General features: G+C 47.7%; 1 protein-coding gene across 3 annotated transcripts in view; it reads left to right on the forward strand.

Moving 5' to 3' along the window:
- Positions 1 to 20,884, forward strand: part of XYLT1 (xylosyltransferase 1) — a 382,463-nt gene that overhangs the window by 216,000 nt on the left and 145,579 nt on the right. For all 3 annotated transcript variants that reach the window (XM_010339434.3, XM_074382237.1, XM_074382238.1), the window contains one exon: positions 5,619 to 6,132. In XM_010339434.3, coding sequence (XP_010337736.3) covers positions 5,619 to 6,132 — 514 coding nt within the window. The remainder of the gene's footprint in view (positions 1 to 5,618; positions 6,133 to 20,884) is intronic.

A 20,884-nucleotide genomic window follows, 5' to 3' on the forward strand; every position in this document is an offset into this window, starting at 1 on the left:
CGCTCTGTCACCCAGGCTCGAGTGCAGTGGCACGACCTCTGCTCACTGCAACCTCCGCCTCCTGGGTTCAAACCAGTCTCCTGCCTCAGCCTCCCAAGTAGCTGGGACTACAGGTGCGCGCCACCATGCCCAGCTAATTTTTTTTTTTTTTTTTTTTTTGCATTTTTAGTAGAGAGAGGGTTTCACTGTGTTAGCCAGGATGGTCTCCATCTCCTGACCTCATGATCTGCCTTCCTTGGCCTCCCAAAGTGCTGTGATTAGAGGCATGACCCACCACACCCAGCCTGGGGCGATTGTTATTATCATCCCCATGAATGCCAAGGAGTTATCATCCCAATGTTCCAAATGAGTGAACTGAAGCACAAGAGCGTTTGAGTCACTTCCTTACCAGCAGTGTGGCCTCCGTCAAGTTAGTTCACCTCTCTCTGCACTGGTTTCCTCCCCTTAAGGAAGGAAGGACTCATACCATCTGGCTTATTGAGTTTTCAAGAAGATTCAAAGGGCACAGAGCGTGGGCCACTTGGGTGCTGGGCATCTGATGGTTGTCTTTTATGGATCTGCCTGAAGACCTCCCAAGGTTGGTTTTGTGAAGGGAAGGGGTCCTAGGTTTGGTTTTCCGGGTCTTGAGTCTCGAGGGAAAGGACAGAAAAGGCAAAATCTGTTTGCCCCTTGGCAGTCAGTTGAAGAGTTAAGGGGAACACGAAATTACATGGCACTTCCATCCTTGGATGGCTGGATAAAGAAAATGTGGCATATATATACACAGCAGATTTGAGTCAGCCTTGGAAAAGAAGAAAATGTTACAACATGCAGCAACATGGGTGAACTCTGAGGACATTATGCTAACTGAAATAAAGAAGTCACAGAAGGACAGATAACTACACGTATTTATTCTGCTTCTACCAGCTATTGAAAACAGTCAGCATCCTAGAACCCGAGAGTGGAACAGTGGTTGTCAGGGGCTGGTGGATTAGGGATGAGAGTGGGGAGGTGCTGATAGACAGGCCTAAAGTATCAGTCATGCATGCATGATGAAGCCATAGCGATCTGCTGTGCAGTTCCGTAGTCAACAGCGTGGTGGTAAATGCAGCAATACACAACAGTTTGCTGTATTGTTGCATGTAGTACTATATTTGACTATAGTTGCATAGTCAACAATAATACTTAAAAATTAGTTCGGAGGATAGATCTCATGTTAAGTGTTTTTATCACAGTAAAATAATATATTTAAAATGAAAAAAAAATGGGCCAGGGATGGTGGGTTACGCCCGTAATCCCAGCAGTTTTGGAGGCCGAGGTGTGTGGATCACCTGAGGTCAGTAGTTCGAGACCAGCCTGGCCAACATGGTGAAACCCCATCTCTACAAAAAACACAAAACTTTGCCTGAGATGGTGGCAGGCACCTGTAATCCTAGCTACTCAGGAGGCTGAGGCAGGAGAATCGCTTAAACCCAGGAGGTAGAGGTCGCAGTGAGCCGAGATCGAGCCATTGCACTGTAGCCTGGGTGATGAGTAAAACTCCATCTCAAAACAAAACAAATGAGTCACTAAAGAAAATGCCAGTGATGCCGAGGGACGGGAGTTCTCAGGCCTTTGATTCTCATTGACTGTGCCTCTCTCTGACTTTTCTGGAAGTGATCTACTGTCTCAATTTTTTATCCTAGAAGACAAAATATTTCCCTTCCCTCTTATACTTGCATTCTTTGATTTCCCATGGTAGCTGAGTAGCATCTGGGGCCAGGCAAAAGTTCACAGGGCCACTGCAGTCTAATCATTGCCATTGTGGTGGCCTCTCCTGAGTGGACAGTGGGGAGTAATCATGAGTTCTGTTAGAATCAGTGGGGGTGCCTGTTCCTGATAATACAAATTGGCCAGAGGCATTGGCCATTCTCTGTCAGATTAGCTTCATTGGCCATGGCGGGTGGAGAGAGATGATCTCAGTGTTTTCTGTGTCTGGTTTTGCTTTGTGAACTTCAGCCAGAATGTGATGGAGAACAGGAGCTTCTGAAATGGGGGTTGTGGAGGTTTTCTGCTGTGGGGCGGGGAGCCTTGCTGATTGTGAGGAAAGAGAAGAGCCCAAGAGTAACACTTAGGACGTGTCTGAAGAGAAAATGAAGATGCCCATCAGGGCAATTACTCCCTGCCATCTAGACATTTCTAGAAAGTTCTAGAAAATGGACTTAGGGATAGAATTTAAATTTGTGTTCTTGGAGTGTGGGAGTCATCAAATGGATTTTCTCTCTGTTGGAGGGAGAAAAAAAAATGGCTCCTGTACCTGAGGCAGCTTAAAGGAAGAAAGCAGATCAGGTTAGCTCCTGGATTAGTCAAAATCAGCTAGACCATGCTGTGGTAACAAAGATCCCCCACATCTCAGTGCTTCAAAGCAGCAGGGGTCAATTTCTGCACACTGAGGGTTGACAGAGTCTCTGCTCCACATGGGCTTCATTCAGGGATGCACGACCTCCTCTAGCAGGAGTGTGGCTGGATATTGTGGTATCCAGGGATTGACACCTTCTGGCTTCCAGTCCCTGCTCTTGGCCATAGCACGTTTCTTTTCTGTGTCTAATGTGCAAGGGATAGGGACGTACAATCCTAATGGGTGCCTAGAAGCAATGGAATGGAAATGATTTTTCATAGCTTTATTGAATGCCGCTCTTGCTCCATCGAGCTGCATGCCGAAAGAGACTAATACGAGCAAAGAAGGTGATACCCATTCCACTACACAGATGGAGAAGGGGAACTGAATACTTCTTGGTTTACCTCTCAGCAAAACACAGGGGGCGTGATACAGCAGCAGGTTTTAGAATCAGGCAGAGGCACGTTCTTTGCCTCCCCCAGATGAACTTGGCGGAAATTACTTAACATTCCCAACTTTCTTTTCCACTCTTTTCTGTAAGATGGGAGAGCAGTAGTGCCTACCATGGAACTCACTGCTGGAAGTTAAGTGAGATACCACATCTAAGGGCTTAGCGTGGCCTCTAGCATATGATCCATGTTGAAGAACGTATCATGACAAGCATTGGCTCCTCGTTCTGCGAAATGGCAAGGAGAATACATCCAGTTGTCAGTAGCCAGTAAGGAATACCTGTGTAACTTCTTATGGTGCCTGGCTTGTATCAAGAGCTCAGAAAATGTGTCTGAGAGGCTGCTTGGGACTCGTAAGGGCCTCTGGATAGAAAAAACGGAAAAGAGGAACATCAGCGGGGTTTGTTTAGATTACAAGAATAGAATGTACTCTAGGCACCCACTAAAGGGGATTTTTTGAGGTCTCTGTGGAAGAAAGATCAGAACCAGAAGGCCCTCATTTATAGGTCAGGATGTAACAGCAGTTCCTGCGTACAACCGGGTAGCTGCCCTGTGACCCGCTGTGGACTGATCAGCTCCTTTTTCTCAGTTCTCTTTCCTTCTTCCTGCCTTGTTACCTTCCAGCTCCTGCAGCCTGAAACTCCAGGTGCTCTGTGGCTGCTGCTTACTCTCTCGCCGTGACTTCCTGCAACACAGTAGTCCACTGGACAGCCTGAAGATTACAATTTGGAGGTCACGCACCTGTAGCAGATTCATTTAGCTGGGTGGGAGGGGGCCAGATCTTGTGGTCCAATATCTTGTGCTTAAGGGTTTGGGGTGATTGGAAGTGGATAGTGTCCCTGGTAGCTCAGAATGTAGGGTCTGTGATCTGCCTGGTTTGAATTCCAGCTTTACTACCAGCTAGCTGGGTGACCCTGAGTAAGTCAATTCTTCTTGAGTGCTGTTTTCCATTTGTAAATTGAAAGTCATACCAATACTCAGCTTACAGAGTGGCCACAAGGTATTTTAGTGTCAGTAGAGCCTCCACCAAATAGACATTCATGCTTACTACTAGGAGCAATGGAGCAGAAGCTAGAGGGGTATCATCTTGTTGTTGTTAAGATACAGTTTTATTCTGTCACCCAGGCTGGAGTGCAGTAGCGCAGTCTGAGTTCACTGCAACCTCCACCTCCCAGGTTCAAGCAATTCTCCTGCCTCAGCCTTCTGAGTAGCTGGGACTACAGGCACGCGACACCATGCCTAGCTTTTTTTTTTTTTTTTTTTTTGGTATTATTGGTAGACATGGGGTTTTGCCATGTTGGCCATGCTGCTCTTGAACTCCTGACCTCAAGTGAACTACCTGCATTAGCCTCTCAAAGTACCGAGATTACAGGTGTTTGCCACCATACCTGGCCCTGTTGGCACCTTCCACTCCAGACCGTTGCTGAACCATGTATGGATGGTGAGGACAGAAGCAGCTAACCCCTCCCCAGAGGAGGAGACCTTTTAACTCACACTCCAGTAGAGCAGGGGTCTGCATACCTTTTCTTAAAGGGCTGGATAGAAATACTTTAGGCTTTTCAGACTAGACAGTTTCTGTTGCAACTATTTCCTCTGCTCTTGTAGCAGGAAAGCAGCCATAGACAATACGCAAATGGACAGGTGTGGCTGTGTTCCAATAAAACTTTATTTATAAAAACCCCAGGCAGTTGTTTGCTGACCGGCTTGCGTGGAAGCCTTTCTTATTGTCAGCTGCTCTTGGGTACCACTGCAGCTCCGCTGTTCAGTCCACTATACCTTTTTCCATGGGAACTGGCAAAAGGCATATTTCAGCCCTCCTTAAAAGGAAACCTAGCAGGGATGCTGCTCATCATCCCTGTGTTTCCATAGCAACAAGGGCAGATATGGGGATTGATTACCATTCTGTGTGGCATCAGAGGTCAGGGGCTGTATTCTGGGACACTGGATATGCTTTAAGATTAACGCCTTGGGAATGAGCTTCATGTAGAAGCAACATGTTGCAGAAACAACTTGAGCTGTTGGTTGAAGGGTGCGTTTGATCATTCCACTGATTGAAATAACCAGGACTCACTTACCCTTGGAGGAGCTGAGTCTGGGGTCCAGTTTTTCTGGAAACATCCGTGCCATGCATGGTCTCCAGAATGACTCCTGATCTTTCTGTTGACCCCAGGTGACTTCATTTCTGGTCCAGGTGTCAACGTTAAGAGCCAAAACTCAAGCACAAGAGTATCACCAGTTTGTGTAAGGTTTACTCTGCAAAGGCTGCATTCCTCTAAAAAAATAAAATAAAATAAAAGCTGCTGGTTTCTTTCCCACAGAATCTACAACAGCTTGGTCTGATTTCTCTTATGGGCATAGATATATGGGCACGTCCTGATATAATATCCTACCAATATGTTTCTCTTTATAACTTTATTATATCACTTCCGACCCTTAAGTAAACTATCACCACACTTTCCACTGAAATTTAAACAGGAAGCTGGAACAAAATGTTTGTTACCCGGTAGCAAAGACAGTCAAGGAAAGAAACTGACTTGAAAAGATGCCGTTAATTAGAAGCATTGAGTTTCCTAGTCATGGCCCTTTAAAACTTAAAAAAGCCTTAGTTTCTAGTTGGAACATCTCGTATTTCCAGATGGGGAAACTGAGGTCCAGAGAGAGACATCTTACCACAGGTTAAACCAGTAGCAAAAGTAGGATGTGAAACTGTGGCCCAGCCTTCCAAGCCCACGTGACTCATTCTTCAAAGTCCAGTCCACTTATCGCGATGGCTCAGTCAGGTTTCACTTCTGTTTCTCTCCCCTCTTCTCCAGGATGGCTACTTTTCTCACCGGCCGAAAGAAAAAGTGCGAACAGATAGCAACAATGAGAACTCTGTCCCGAAAGACTTTGAGAATGTTGACAACAGCAACTTCGCACCCAGGACTCAAAAGCAGAAGCACCAGCCTGAGTTGGCAAAGAAGCCACCGAGTAGGCAGAAGGAGCTTTTGAAAAGGAAGCTGGAACAGCAGGAGAAAGGAAGAGGGCATGCATTCCCCAGGAAAGGCCCCGGTGAGGTGCTGCCTCCCGGGGACAGGGCTGCAGCCAACAGCAGCCGCGGAAAGGATATGTCCAGACTGCCGCATGCCAGGAAAACTGGGGGCGGCAGCTCCCCTGAGACCAAGTATGACCAGCCCCCCAAGTGTGACATCTCAGGCAAGGAGGCCATCTCTGCCCTGTCCCGTGCTAAGTCCAAGCACTGCCGCCAGGAGATCGGGGAGACCTACTGCCGCCACAAGTCAGGGCTGCTGATGCCTGAGAAGGTGACTCGGTTCTGCCCCCTGGAGGGTAAGTTCCAGCCCTGGTGGCTCAGAGAGGCAGGTGTCTCCTGGCCACTTCCTCCTCCTGCCCAGCCCCCTTCTGCTCACCTTCTCAGACCTTCTGAGAAAGGCCGCCCTGTTTTCCACACCCCAGATGAGCATGCGAGATCTGATTTGTTCATATCCTCCCTGGGTGTTGAAGTCTTGAATCAGAAAAGTTTGGCAAAATCAGGTGACCTTTTGTAAGCGCTTTAACCCACTGCCTTGACGGCGAAGGATGAAACAATAGTGAGATCGGGAGCTGATGTGAGGTTTGCAGGAGCCAAGGTGGCTGCGCTGATGTGGTTTCGTTTCTCTTTCTGCTGAATATTGGGATTCGAATTGACATGAATCGTATGGTAATTGATTATGATTTGAAAGGTTTCTAATTGGTCGCATTAACTGGGAGGCTCTGTAACGTTCCATTTTCCTTCATCGAAAATGTATTTCCCTCTTCCCTTCCTTCTTCTTCTTCCTCATTTGCTTCCTGTTTCCCTCCTTCTTTCCTTCCCTTTCTTTTATTTTCTCCTTTTTTCTTCCTTCTTCCTCATTTTTTTCCTGTTTTCTTTCTTCCTTCCCTTCTTTTCTTCCGTTTTTCTCTTCTCATTTCCTTCCTTATTTTCCTCTTTTCCCCTTCTTTTCTATTCCCTTTCTTACTTTAATTTTCTTTCTCTCTTCTATTCTTTCTGTTCCGTCTTCCCTTTCACTCCTTCCTGCTTTTTTCCCCTCTTCTTTCCTAATTTTTCTCTCTCCTCCCTCCCTCCTTTTTTTCCCTTTTCTTTTCTTCTTTCCTTTTTCCTCCTTCCTTCCTTCCCTCCCCTTCCTTCCATTCCTTCCTCCCTCCCTCCTCCTCTCCCATCCTTTCCACCTCCCTCCCACCCCTCCCTCCCCACTTCCCTCCCCTCCATTTTTCTCCCCTCCTCTCCCTTCCTTCCTTCCCTTCCTTCTTCCTCACGTCCTTGGTTTTTGCTTTTCCCCTCCGTCTTGCCCCTCCGTGGCACTCTTCCGTGTGCTGATGACCTGGTGATAAAACCGCTCTCTTGCTGAGACATAGGGAAGGATCAGAGCTGTGATCCAGAAGTTGATACAAGCAGAGTGGAGGGGCCCTCTGAAGGTGCGGAGACCAGTTTCACACCTGCATTTCTGCATCTGAAATCGTACCATTGATGTATGTTTCTTGGTGGTGATTTTCACCTTTGCCGGTGCCCTTGGAAGGGGTATGACAGCAGCCGCAGGTGGCTACTGAGGCCTCACTGTGTACCAGGCACTGTACCAGGCTCTGGGCAGTCAATTCATTGATCACATCCACCGCTCTGTGAGGCTGACACTCATGTCAAGAGCCTGATTTTTTTTTTTTCAGATGAGAGATGTGAAATCCCTCTCCCTTACAAGGCTTGTAAGTGACCTTACAAGCTTACTGTTATGGCAGGACATTTCTTTGTTTTTTCTTTTTTTTTTTTTTTTTTTTTTTTCTTTTCTGAGATGGAGTTGCGCTCTTGTTGCCCAGGCTGGAGTACATTGGTACAATCTCAGCTCACTTCAACCTCCGCCTCCTGGGTTCAAACGATTCTCCTGCCTCAGCCTCCTGAGTAGATAGGATTACAGGCGCCCACCACCATGCCTGGCTAATTGTGTATTTTTAGTAGAGTCAGGGTTTCTCCGTGTTGGTCAGGCTGGTCTCGAACCCCCAACCTCAGATGATCTGCCTGCCTCAGCCTCCCAAAGTGCTGGAGTTACAGGCATGAGCCTCTGCGCCCAACCTATGGCAGGAAATTTCAAACCCACTCAGAGTAAAGAGAACCCCCGTGGACCCGTCACCCAGCCACGTGGTCGCTGGTTATTGTGGTCACTGTTGTTTGCGGCCTGCCTCCTTCGCTCCCCCAGCCCCCGCTACCGTAGCTGACGATAAGCCCGGCTCTGGGCACACACTTCTATCTTATTTTTTCCTTGGAGAAGACCTTACTTCTCAAAGAGCTTGTGAATTAATTTGCTCAGTGGTATTCTCTGTGGAGAGGTTGGACAGCATCCCGAAGGCACCTTCCCACAAAGAAGAGCGTCAGTGGCACTAGCAACAAACAGAGAGGGATACATTTGAAATAAACGGGTTGTGGATTTCATTCAAGCTCAGCTACTAGCTAATAGGGAGAGAATCCGTTCTGCTCTCAGGTCCCGGCTTCCTTATCTGTCCGGGGAGCAGCTTGCTTTCCCGGGGTCTTTCTACTCTGCCTTCCCTGGGAGCCCGCTGCACTATTTACTGCTGGCCACCCCTCCTCACTGGATCAGCCCAGCTGTTCCTCACAAAGGGGTGCAAGGTTCACTATACCCCCTTGTTGCTTCTAAATCCAAATACCAACACCTGCTTTTGTTACCTCCAAAGCGAAAAGACCCTTAAGTGAGCACTGAGGCCAACAAGGAGGCAACAGAGAGCTTTAGGGGCTTTGATGGGGTTGGGGGCATGTCAGAGTCAAGCTAGATAGAGTTCAGTGGGGGTGTCAGGGTCAGCAGATGCAGCCGGAAGGGGCCCACTGAGGAGCTGCTCAGTGTCAAGGCATAAGGTCAGAGAATCCAGCCAACTGCAGAACTGGGGAGGAAGGCTCTCTGTTCCCCCAGTGTTGGTGCATCCAGGAGCCAGGCTTTTCCTGGTGGCCTCCTGAGAAGGCAAATGCTCAATTCCCCCAACTCTCTCGATGCAAAAAGGAAATGCAGCGTGAGATCGGCTCCCAAGGAAAGTAGACTAGAAAGGCTTCTGAGAGAACTCTTCATTCACTCCGTTCCCTGGGCAGGTGAGAACATGAGGCTCATAGAAGGGAAGAGACTTCGGCCAGGTCACCCGGTTCATGAGCAGAGTTTTTCCTTTTCAATGTGTGCCTCTGTGTTTACCACTGGTCACGGAGTAGAGGATTTAGATCGGGTGGGAGGTGGCCACGGGCACTAAGTGCACAGAAAGAGGGCTGGATGGATGCACAGCAAACCTTCCTTGTGACCCTCATCTGCAGGGACAGGGTGGCAGCAGGGACAACTTTAACAAGCATATCTATATTATTTTAGTTTCTGGTAGCAAGCATGAGTCTATGCAATACTTTTATATCTGGTTTTTTTGTTTGTTTCTTTCTTTGTTTTGAGACAGTCTCACTCTGTCACCCAGGCTGGAGTGCAATGGCACCGTCTCAGATCCCTTCAACCTTCACCTCCGAAGTTGAAGTGATTCTCCTGCCTCAGCCTACTGAGTAGGTGGGACTACAGGTGCCTGCCACCGTGCCTGGCGAATTTTTGTATTTTTAGTAGAGATAGGATTTCCATTTCACCATGTGGGCCAGATTGGCCTCGAACTCCTGACCTCTAATGATTCACACACCTCGGCCTCCCAAAGTGCTGGGATTATAGGAATAAGCCACGGTATCTGGCCTACACATAACTTTGAAATAGAAAGATGCAGAAAGAAAAGCTTCCTTTCTCCCTTGCAGTTTCACCTTTGTCTAAGTGGTCCGGGTGGTTCCCATCTGTATTCTTGATTAGATGTGGCACACAGAGTGTAGCAGTAATTAAGTGGAGTGCACGGTTTCCAGAATCTTTTGTTAACCTGTGCCTGGCAGAGAAGTTTTGGAGGCCTGAGTTGAATGCCCTTCCATGAACATAATATTGAGCTCTGTCTGTATATCGGGGATAGCATATTTGTTTTGCGAAGGGCCAGATCTTAAGAATTTGAGGATTTGGGGGCCAGCCTTTGTCACAACCATTCAAGTCTGCCATCCGTCATAGGGCAAAAGCAACCAGATACAAATGCACTATGTCCCCGCTAATTACTAACTTACAAAAATAGGCTGGCCGGACATGGTGGCTCATGCCTGTAATCCCAGGACTTTGGGAGGCTGAGGCAACTGGATCACCTCAGGTCAGGAGTTCAAGACCAGCCTGGCCAACATGGTGAAACCCTGTTTCTATTAAAAATACAAAAAAAAAAAAAATTAGCGGGGCATGGTGGTATGTGCCTATAATCCCAGCTACTGGGGAGGCTGATGCAGGAGAATTACTTGAATCCAAGAGGCGGAAGTTGGAGTGAGCCGAGATCACATCACAGCACTCCAGCCTGGGCAACAGAGCAAGACTCTGTCTCAAAAGAAAAAAGGAAAAAAAGAACAGGATGCGGGCTGGATTTGGCCCTTGGGCTTTAGTTTTCTTATCCCTGCAAAATACTGTTACTGTGTATTGTTGACCCTTGAAGAATTCTGGGGTTAGGGCTGCCAACTTCCTTGCTGTCAAAAAATAGAGTACAACTTTTGACTCCCCCAAAACCTTAACTGCTAATAGCCTACTGTTGACCTGAAGCTTATTGATAACATAAACAGTCAATAAACACATATTTTATATGTTACTTGCATTATATGCTGTATTCTTAAAGTAAGCTAGGCCAGGCATAGTGGCTCATGCCTGTAATCACAGCACTTTGGGAGGCTGAGGCGGGTGGATCACCCGAAGTCATGAGTTCAAGACCAGCCTGGGCAATGTGGTGAAACCCTGTCTCTACTGAAAATACAAAAAGTAGCCAGGTGGGGTGGCACATGCCTGTAATCCCAGCTACTCGGGAGGCTGAGGCAGGAGAATCACTTAAGCCTGGGAGGTGGAGGCTGCATTGAGCTGAGATTGTGCCACTGTACTCCAGCCTGGGCAACAGAGTGAGACTCTGTCTCAAAAAAAAAATTAGAAGTAAATAAATAAATGTAAGTAAGCTAGAGAAAAGAAGTTAAGAAAATCATAAGGAAGAGAAAGTGTATTTACTCTTCATTAGGTGGAAATGGATCATCATAAAGGCTTTCATCCTTGTCTTCACGTTGAGTAGGCTGAGGAGAAGGAAAAGGAGGGGAGAGGTTGGTATTATCACTGCGGGATGGCAGGAGGGAGGAAAATCTGTGTGTAAATGGACCCGTGTCATTCAAACCTGTGTTGCTCAAGGGTTACCTGTGCTCATAGATGTAACACAGCCTTATCACACTGTACCCCACACCAGCCCTGCAGACTAAGTCTATCGTGAACCCTTTTTGTCAGTGAGGAAACTGAGGCTCAAGGAAGGGGACTCCTTGGCCAGAAACGCTTGGCCAGCAGATGACAGAGCTGGTATTAGAACTCGTGTTACAGAACCTGGATCCTTTTTCCATAAGCCTATCCCTCTTGGGGAAGCAAAAGGGTCACTTGATCTGAAATTGTCAAACCCCGGAGGTGTTCTTCGAGCTGTGTAGGCTCTCTCTCTCTCTGGTGCCAGTAGGGTGAGTTGAAAGGGAGAGGTCAGGGCATTAGTGGGAAACAAGGGGGGTCGGGGGTGATGCTGCCAGTGGTTAAGAGCCCGCTGGTGGAGCCAGACCACCTGGATTCAAATCCCAGGTGTCCTGTGCACAAGCTATTGGACTTTGGGCAAGTTGCTTGACCTCTCTGTGCCTGTTTCTCCATCTGTAAAGGGAAGATGGGCATCAACACACTTAGCTTAGAGGGTTTGCCAGGGTCTAGTACACAGCTGAGAACTGTGCCTGGTAGTGCTAATATACATTGCATCCCTATTTGCTTTATGACCTCTCCACAATTGTTCAAAAAAAAATCAAAACCTCAGCATCTTAGGCCAGGGATCCCGCGTTTCCGCTAGTCATGCTGAGGTTATCTCTGGATGGCTTTGCAGCGTGACTTTGCCAGAGGTTGTCCCGAGGCCTCTGCTGCACCAGCCAGGATGGCACACCCTCCTGGGACCCGTGAGCTGGTTAAGAAGATTGGCATTTAAAAGCCATTGCACACCCAGCCCTAGCGACGCTTTAATTTGCTACACCACAGACTCCCCCTTTTGCAATAAATTTGCTGTGAATAGACTAATTGCAAAATAACCCTAATTGGGTAGTTATCAATGAACAACTTCCCATGGAACAAAACGGCTTACAATTAATAGCATTTAAGCCATAAACTATTCTTCTGCAGAAAGCTAAGATGTAATTACACCCCATACGGAGATTGTGTTCCCTTTCTGGAAACCATGACACCCGGATTTCCCTCCGCTTAGGAGGGATTTCAGCTTCAGTCCAGTGGTCCTTTTATTCCTTTGCTAAATGAGGAGATGGAGATGGGGTGGAGGGAAGTTTAATATATGAGTAAATATTCATACATGTCTGTGCATACACACACAGATGGATGCACCGTGTTTCTCATTTTGCTTAACGCAACATCACCCAAACTTCAGCCAAGAGGATGCCGGAAGTTGAATATAATTAAGGAAACAATTCCTCATGGCTGTAAGTCTGAAAAATTCAGGGGAAGCAAAGTAGATTTTAAATGTTGACTTTGGTAAAGGGCCCCGACTCCTCCGGTCTCTCACGCTGTCTGTCTCCTCCCTCCACCAACTCTCAGTCAGAATGTCGTGTCCAGAAGCCTAGGAGATAGTTTGCTTTCTGGGAGACATTCCTTGCTCTCGTGACTTTTCTCTTTTTCTCTCCGAAAACGGGCTTAAAAGGAAGCCTCAGATCCTTCCAAGGAAAGGAAGCCCCAGCTCCATTTCCTTTGGTGACAGCTGTTTTCCCTAGGGGAAGGGGGATTCCACAGGCTGTCCACTGGCACCCATGCAGGGGGGATGCCATGAGGTTTGGGGAAGGGACTCTGCCGCATCGGCCCCCCAGGGATGGCCTCAGAGAAACTTGTTTCTTTCTTTCTTTCTTTCTTTCTTTATTTTTTTTGTGTGATGGAGTCTCACTCTGTCACCCAGACTGGAGTACAGTGATGTGATGTTGGCTACCTGCAACCTCTGCCTCCCAGGTTCAAGCGATTCTCCTGCCTCAGCCTCCCAAGTAGCTGGGACTACAGGTGCATGCCACCACACCCCCCAAAAATATAATTTTTTTTTTGTATTTTTAGTAGAGATGAGATTTCACCATGTTAGACAGGATGGTCTTGATCTCCTGACCTTGTGAGCCACTGCGCCTGGTCAGAGAAACTTGTTTCCAGCCATACACCCTGGGGTCTCTGGTCATTCATCTGGAAGTCCTAGTGTTTCATGGGAATGCAGCCAGGTCAGATTCAAGGTCAAGGACAGCTTTGGACACGGCGGTTTGATTCCTGACTCTACCTTTACTCATGGCATAATCCTAACCTCTCAGTGACTCAGTCTTCACAGTAAAACGGACACAAAAACGCATCTTCTATCTTTATAGGGTAGTTGACTGAAATGAGATAATGCACATAATATGCTGAGTGCATTCGGGAAGGTAAGTGGTATGTTTGGCCTCTTAGTATTACCGTAATTACTTTTTTTCCCCCCGCAATTACTTTTGCACCAACCTAACAGCCATGGTGGAGGAGTTGTTGCAGTGTAAATGAAGGGGCATCAAGAAGAAGAGAGCAAAGGGTTGCTTCGACGGTGTCAGCCATTGCCCAGCCACGTCTTGTGGCATCTGTTCTTCAGACAAAGCCCCAGTAGCTTCTGACCCTCCCCAGCCCCCTTCCTGTCCTCTCAACTCGTACTCACCCCACCTTGTCCATCTGTCACCTCTTGCCTCTCGAGACCCCAGCCTGAATGCACTTCCTCTGGGAAGCCTTCCTGGACCATCTCTTCCCCCAAAGCCCTGGGCGAAGCGCGCACCTCTGCCCCTTCCATTGTCAAAGCGTCTTTTCCAATAAAGGTTGTTTGACTCGTGACCCGTAGGAGGCAGTCTGTGCCAGCCGCCGGGTGACGTAGCTTTTTCTGCCTTGTTATGTTTTGAACACTTGCACATCAGGAAGCGCCCTCCAGTCAGTGGCCTTCACGGCCACCAGCCTCCCCATGTCTTGAGTTAAAATGTCCCAAGAAAGGCCCTGCTGGCTCCTGTGGTTGCTCCTGCATTTCTTTCCCTTTGCTCGGACTGGTTAAGGCAGCACATAGATGCTTCAAGCGACCTGTGGGTCTGCAGTCTGGACATGCAGGTGAAGAATTAGAAATGAAAAATGTTTCCAGGGAAGGCGATTGGCTGGGAGTAGGGTGAGCTGGACTTTAGTGGGGAACCCAGGTCTGGGCATCTGAGTGAAGGTGGCAGTTCTCCAGTGGGTGTGGGGCAGCGGAAGTTGCACGTGACTCGGGAACCCGACACAGGTGTTAGGATGAGGATGAACTGTGGGAGGGGATTCTTTGTGGCAGCAGCAAACTGTCTTTACCCATCAGCCTTTGCAGGAGTGAATTTTTGGATATGGGGGTGTTTGGGGAAAGGCTGGCCACTCGCTGCAGAGAGAGACTGGCAGATGGTGCCACCAGCTGCTTAAAGGCCGTCTCTTCCGCATCCCTCATGCCTTTGGGACAGTGGGGTAACTACACAGCATGAGTAGCCAGCTTCTAGAAAGTGGGGCTGACAGCCCACAATGGAGAGAAAATGTAACTGGGGATGTCACATGTGGCCTCCGGTAAGTCCCTCAGTTTCCCCATCTGTCAGCCAGAGACACTGCTTTTTCTCAGGTCTTTTGCTGCATCACCAATGATGAGAAAATGAGGGAATAGCTGTGGGAAGTTAAAAGGTGCCACACTGATGACGGTGATGTAATGAAGCCTCATTGAACAGGATCGGCTTGGCCAAGTGGGCGGGTGGACTGGCTTTGCCAAGGCCACCCTTGCAGATGCAAGAGGACCCTTTGGCATCTCCTTCTGAGGAGCCCAGGAAGGAAGAGGTATCCGTAACAGTTCATTGGAGTTGGGCTAAATTCGTCCCAAAGGTCTTAACTTGGACTTCCTAGGAAAGGAAAGAGACTGGTGCATCCTGAGAAAATCAGCAGACCCGTTTGTTGGTCACCCACCACTTTCAAAGCAATGCTCTGGGCCACGGCTTCATACACAATTTCTATCAAGAGCCAGATGATAAATATTTGGGACTTTACAAAATGCATGGTCTCTGTCTCAGCTATTCAGCTCTACCATTATAGCGTGAAAACCGCCATAAACAGCACATCAACAAGTGACCATCGTGGGTGTGCTTCAACAAAAGTCATTTATGGTCACCGACATGTGGGTTTCACATCATTTTCACTTGCTGTCAGATGCTGTTCTACTTCTGATCTGTTTTTGTTTTTCACCTGCTTAAGAATGTAAAAACCATTCTTAGCTCAAGGGTCATGCCAAAATTAGCTACAGGCTGTAGTTTGCCAATCCTTGTTCTAGGACCTGGGGATAGAGTAGTGAATGAAAGCAGAGGACACCCACTTGGGTGTCAGGTCTATCGGTGCTGGGAATCCATCATGTATCTACATAGTTGTACCCTCATGGAGCTTCTACCTGAAAAGGAGAGACCAGAGGTAACAAGTGAATATCCACATCTGCAATCTAATGTCTGGAGATGACTCAAGTGATTTATTTGAAGACATAGAGCAGGGCGAGAGGACAGGCAAGGTGAGGAACCATGTGGATAGGTGCCTAGAGGCCAGGCATAATGGCTCATGCCTATAAACTCAGCCATTTGGGAGGCTGAGGTGGGCCGATCACTTGAGGCCAGGAGTTCGAGACCAGCCTGGCCAACATGGCAAAACATCATCTCTACTAAAACCAAACCAAACAAAAATTAGCCAGGTATGGTGGTGCTTATCTGTAATCTCAGCTACTCAAGAGGCTGAGGTACAAGAATCGCTTGAACCCAGGAGGCAGAGGTTGCAGTGAGCTGAGCTCGCACCACTGCACTCCAACCCGGGTGATAGAGCGAGACTATCTCAAAAACAAAAACAAACAAAAACCAAACTACTTAGCTGCCTAGAGAAGGAACAGAAATAGATTTGATCTCATTGTGAAAGAACTTGCTGACCAGCTGCTCGCAAATGGAACACTTCCTACTCTTTGGATATGCTGAGTTCATTTATTCATTTAGTTTTTATTGAGAGGCTGCTTTGTGCCTGACATTGGTTTAGATGCTGGGGAAAGAGATGCCGGGGGCCTGATCGTACTATCTTTGAATATCCAGTGCTTGGCACGTCGTAAGTCTCAGTCTTCCCATCACTGGGAAAGAAGATAACATGGTTGCTTTTAGCCTCAGTGACTCAACCTCCCTCCACCCTGGGGACTATATAGAGACCCGTGTGTACTAAGCAAAGTGATGGAAATTGGCATCTAGAGTCTCCGTGGAGGTGGTGTTCTGAGCATGGCATCCACCATCTGGGCACTGAAACTGTTTGTCACCAGCTCCCTTTAATATACCCTCATTCAACAATTAGTCATCCAGCATCCCCTGTCTATGCCAGGAACTAGTTTGGATGGATTCATTTGGGAGAAAAGCAGACAGAATCCCTGTCCTCAGGGAGACTGCAGCCTGTTTAAGGTGGGTAGGGAAACACAGGGATAAATGGTCACTAAAATGTGCATGTAGGCCGGGCACAGTGGCTCACGCCTGTAATCCCAGCACTTTGGGAGGCCGAGGTGGGCAGATTACGAGGTCAGAAATTTGAGACTAGCCTGGCCAATGTGATGATACCCCATCTCTACTAAAAATACAAAAATTAGTCAAGTGTGGTGGCTTCTGCCTGTAGTCCCAGCTGCTCGAGAGGCTGAGGAAGGAGAATCGCTGGAACCCGGAAGGTAGAGGTTGCAGTGAGGAGAGATCGTGCCACTGCACTCCAACCTGGCAACAGAGCAAGACTCCATCTCAAAAAAAAAAAAAAAAAAAAAAAAAAAAAAAAAAATTAGCTGGGTCCCACCTACTCAGGAAGCTGAGGCACAAGAATTGCTTTAGCCCAGGAAGAGGAGGTTGCAGTGAGTTGAGATTGCACCATTGCACTCCAGCCTGGGTGACAGAGTAAGACTCCATCTCAAGGAAAAAAAAAAATTGCATGTAAAATTTCAACAGCAATTCTGGGAGACACGTAGTTGTATTTTATAGTTGAGCTAGAGATGAAGGGTGGTAAAAGTTAACTAGAGGAAGGGCTGAAGGGAAACATTCCAGGTCAAGGGAGCATCGTGTACAAAGGCCCTCAGGTAGGAAGAGGTGTTGATAGTTTAAATCACAAGTCCAACAGGGGAGCTCTGGCAATAAGCAAAAAGGTTAATCTGCTCATAGGCCAAGTTGAGTGCTGGGTTCAGAGCATCTGTGTCTTTGCCTTGAGCACGGAGAATGGAGGTAGAGGCATCTCTCAGTACCAAACTGAAATTTGCCAGAGACCTGAGGGGAAGGTAGGCCCCTATGTTAGTCTATTTTCATGCTGCTGATAAAGACGTACCTGAGACTGGGTAATTTATCAAGGAAACTTGGTTTAATGGACTCACAGTTCCATGTGGCTGGGGAGGCCTCAAAATCATGGCAGAAGGCAAAAGACATGTCTTACATTGCGGCAGGCAAGAGAGGGAGATTGTGCAGAGAGCTTTCCTCTTTGTAAAACTGTCAGATCTCATGAGGCTTACTCACTATCACGAGAGCAGCATGGGAAAGACTCGCCTCCATGATTCAGTTACCTCCCACAGGGTTCCTCGCACGACACATGGCAATTATGGGAGCTACAGTTTGAGATTTGGGAAGGGACACAGCCAAACCATATCAGCTTCAAAGATAGGGTTCTGGCAGGTTGGGACTGAGGGACAGCCCTCACATCCTGTCCCCACAGAACCATGCTGCTTCTACCCTCGAGCCCTGACCAAGAGGTCATCTGGGATCAGGAAAGCAACCTCTGACCCCACGTTCTTAGCCCTGGATTTAGGGCACATGTGCCTGGGAGGTCTTGCCTCCTGTTATAATGCTGTTTCTCATGACATGCAAGCCATGGAAGGAAGTCCTCCATTGCTCCAGCAGTGGCATAGACTCAGCGTCCTGGGCTATTTCTCTGTCATTGAGCTGCCATGGGATTAGAAGAAGCTTTCGAACCAGATTCAACTCAAAAGGCTTGTGCCGCCTCTGCCACTTTCTCAGCCACGAAAGCCTTGAACAAGGTACTTGTGTTCTCTGAGCCTCACGTCTTTCCTTTAAAACGGATTGCACAAGGGCCTCCCCTGCCTCCTCAGGTTGCTGAATCAAATGCTGTATTTGAGTAGACTTTCATTATTCCATCGATCTAGCCAGCAAATATTTACCAAACACCTGTTACAAGTCGGCAGTAGGCCACCTCTCGATTGGCAGCACTTGTGGTTCTGGAAGCCTGCGGGTGGGCATGGGAGACTCGCTGCCATGCAGGGTGCTTTGTGATGCTTTTCTTGGCTTTCCAGGAATTCTTGCCCAGTACCTGCCCCAGAACGAGGCAGAGAAGAGCACACAGAATTCTTGGTCCTTGCGTGGCTTGCTCCCTTGGGCACAAGTGATTGTTTTTCTGCCATCCAGGGCCCCCAAAACAGAAACTTTGTACAGAAGGAGAGAGCCCAGGCATGGCCCATGAATGAATGAATGACTGGATGAATGAGTGAATGTCTTACACAAGCACTAGAGTGAAAGGACTAGCTATCTTGCCTTTCTGGATAAGTCAACAAAACCAGCTGGCTTTTTCTCTTCTCTCAAGTTATTTGGCAATCCAGGGCTAGGAATTCGTATCCATGCTACTTCCTTCGGGAAGCCTTCCGTGATGCTGTCTCCCCACACTGCACGTCTCCAAGTCTCTGCAAGGTGCTGAAGCTGTATGCCCCCAAACCACCTTGCCTGTTCCCTGCTGGGGCACGTGTCACAGGATAGCGGGGTTGCTAAGAGTCCTCCGTAGCCCACACTGAGCCACAAGGGCCGAGTCCCTTTAATTCTCTTGGGGACCCTGCGTTGAAACTGGCTGCTACAGCATATCCTGAGTCTCCACCCTTGGCTCTCCAGCGCCTGCCTGCTCGGGGCTAGGACAGGAGAATCCACATTTTTTTAGGCACTTCCTGAATGCCAGGTGTGGAGGCAAGCAGTTTGCATGTGTGATCTCATGGTACCTCCTGCACAGCCCTGGAGAATGGATGTTCTCTAATCCCATTGAACAGTTGAAGAAACTGAGCCTCAGAGAGGTTAAGTAGCTTGCCCAAGGTCACGTTTGCAAGTGACAGACCTTGAACTCAAACCCAGTTCTGCCCTAACTTCAAAACTCACGCCTTAGCTTGTCTGCTCTGTGGCACCCTTAGTAAATGTGGAACCAGATCAGTTAAATGGCTGATCTAGCTTCTCCAGAGAGAGGAAATGCACAGCTTGATAGTTAACACCTTTCTCTAGCTATTGCTGTTTGTTACTCACCACCTCTGCAGCCAGAAAAAACAGGAGCTAAGGTCTTGTACAAGAACTTGCTCTTAAATAATAACACTTAACCTCCGCCCAGGGATTGTTCAATGCCAAGGGCTATCCTAAGAAGCTTTAGCTGCATTAACTCATTTATTTCTTATAACAACTTTGTATTCAAGGAAGTTGAGGCACAGAGAGGAAACTTACCCAGAATGATGCATTTCACCGGTAGCAGAGCCAGGCTCTGAGCTCAGAGCCTTTGGTTCCAGTGGCATGGCAAGGGGGTTAACCACTGCCCTTTGGTGTCTGTTAGAGCAGCTGCATTCAGGCTGAAGGAAGCCCTTTGCAGCTTGCATCTGCTCCTTATGCTTAATCTGTCGTTGCAAAGAGACCCACACAGTCAGATAATGCACCTGTTTTTGGAGGGGGGCACTGATCCCATCCAAGACACTACGGACTTGTCTCTGAAGTCAGTTCATCGCCTGGGGTGAGAAATAGCCAGCCACGGTTACCTCCCATTTCTCTGCCAGTTTCCAGTTGCTGTGGTATATTTGTGTTACTGTAAAAATGACAAAGCAATAATTTTTCATTGTATCCTTCAGTCACCCATGAGAGACTGGATTTAGGTCACAATTTATTACCCCGTGGAATTGAATTCAGTTTTTAACACCATGTCAGCCATTCTGGTATTAGAGCCTTTTAATGGCTGTGAAATTTATACAATGATAAAGTAATTTAAAACATATGTAGGAAGAGCATCAGACAAATTGATGTGTATAGAACCCTGTGGTAAAAATTGAATAGGAGATAAACACGGAAAATGGTGATTGATTAAGAGACGGTTGAAATAGTGCTTGCTTTGATAAACTCTTAATGGCGAAATTAGTAAACTAATTTATTCTTCGCAATTTTGAGGAGGGTTATGTTGCCCTAAATCAGAATCGAGGCTGAGCCACAAAGCGCAAATTAATAGCTCACCTCCAAGTGTGCCATGGATAGAGTGAGAAACCTTTCAGAGGAACTGGGAGGCTGCCAAGAGCCAGTCCCCGGTGACGCTTCCAGAGACCAAAGTGAAAACATGGTGAGAAGGCAGTTCTCTTCATGATTTTTGTTTGTTTGTTTGTTTTGTTTTGTTTTGTTTTTGTTTTTTGAGGCAGAGTTTCGCTCTCGTTACCCAGGCTGGAGTGCAATGGCGCGATCTCGGCTCACCGCAACCTCCGCCTCCTGGGTTCAGGCAGTTCTCCTGCCTCAGCCTCCTGAGTAGCTGGGATTACGGGCACGCACCACCATGCCCAGCTAATTTTTTGTATTTTGAGTAGAGACGGGGTTTCACCATGTTGACCGGGATGGTCTCGATCTCTTGACCTCGTGATCCACCCGCCTCGGCCTCCCAAAGTGCTGGGATTACAGGCGTGAGCCCCCGCGCCCGGCCTCTCTTCATGATTTTTAAGAACTTGCTCAAATAATGCAGAAAGGATGCTTGTTAAAATCTGATTCCTCAAGTAAGATTATATACATGCTTATTGTTTTAAAAAATGGAAAGATTGCAGATAAGAAACTCCATCTTGATCCATCAGTCCTATTTGAGCAGTGGCACCTGCATGCACGTTT

The sequence above is a fragment of the Saimiri boliviensis genome, chromosome 12 (genome assembly GCF_048565385.1).
Source record: "Saimiri boliviensis isolate mSaiBol1 chromosome 12, mSaiBol1.pri, whole genome shotgun sequence".
In the NCBI taxonomy this organism is placed as follows: domain Eukaryota; kingdom Metazoa; phylum Chordata; class Mammalia; order Primates; family Cebidae; genus Saimiri; species Saimiri boliviensis.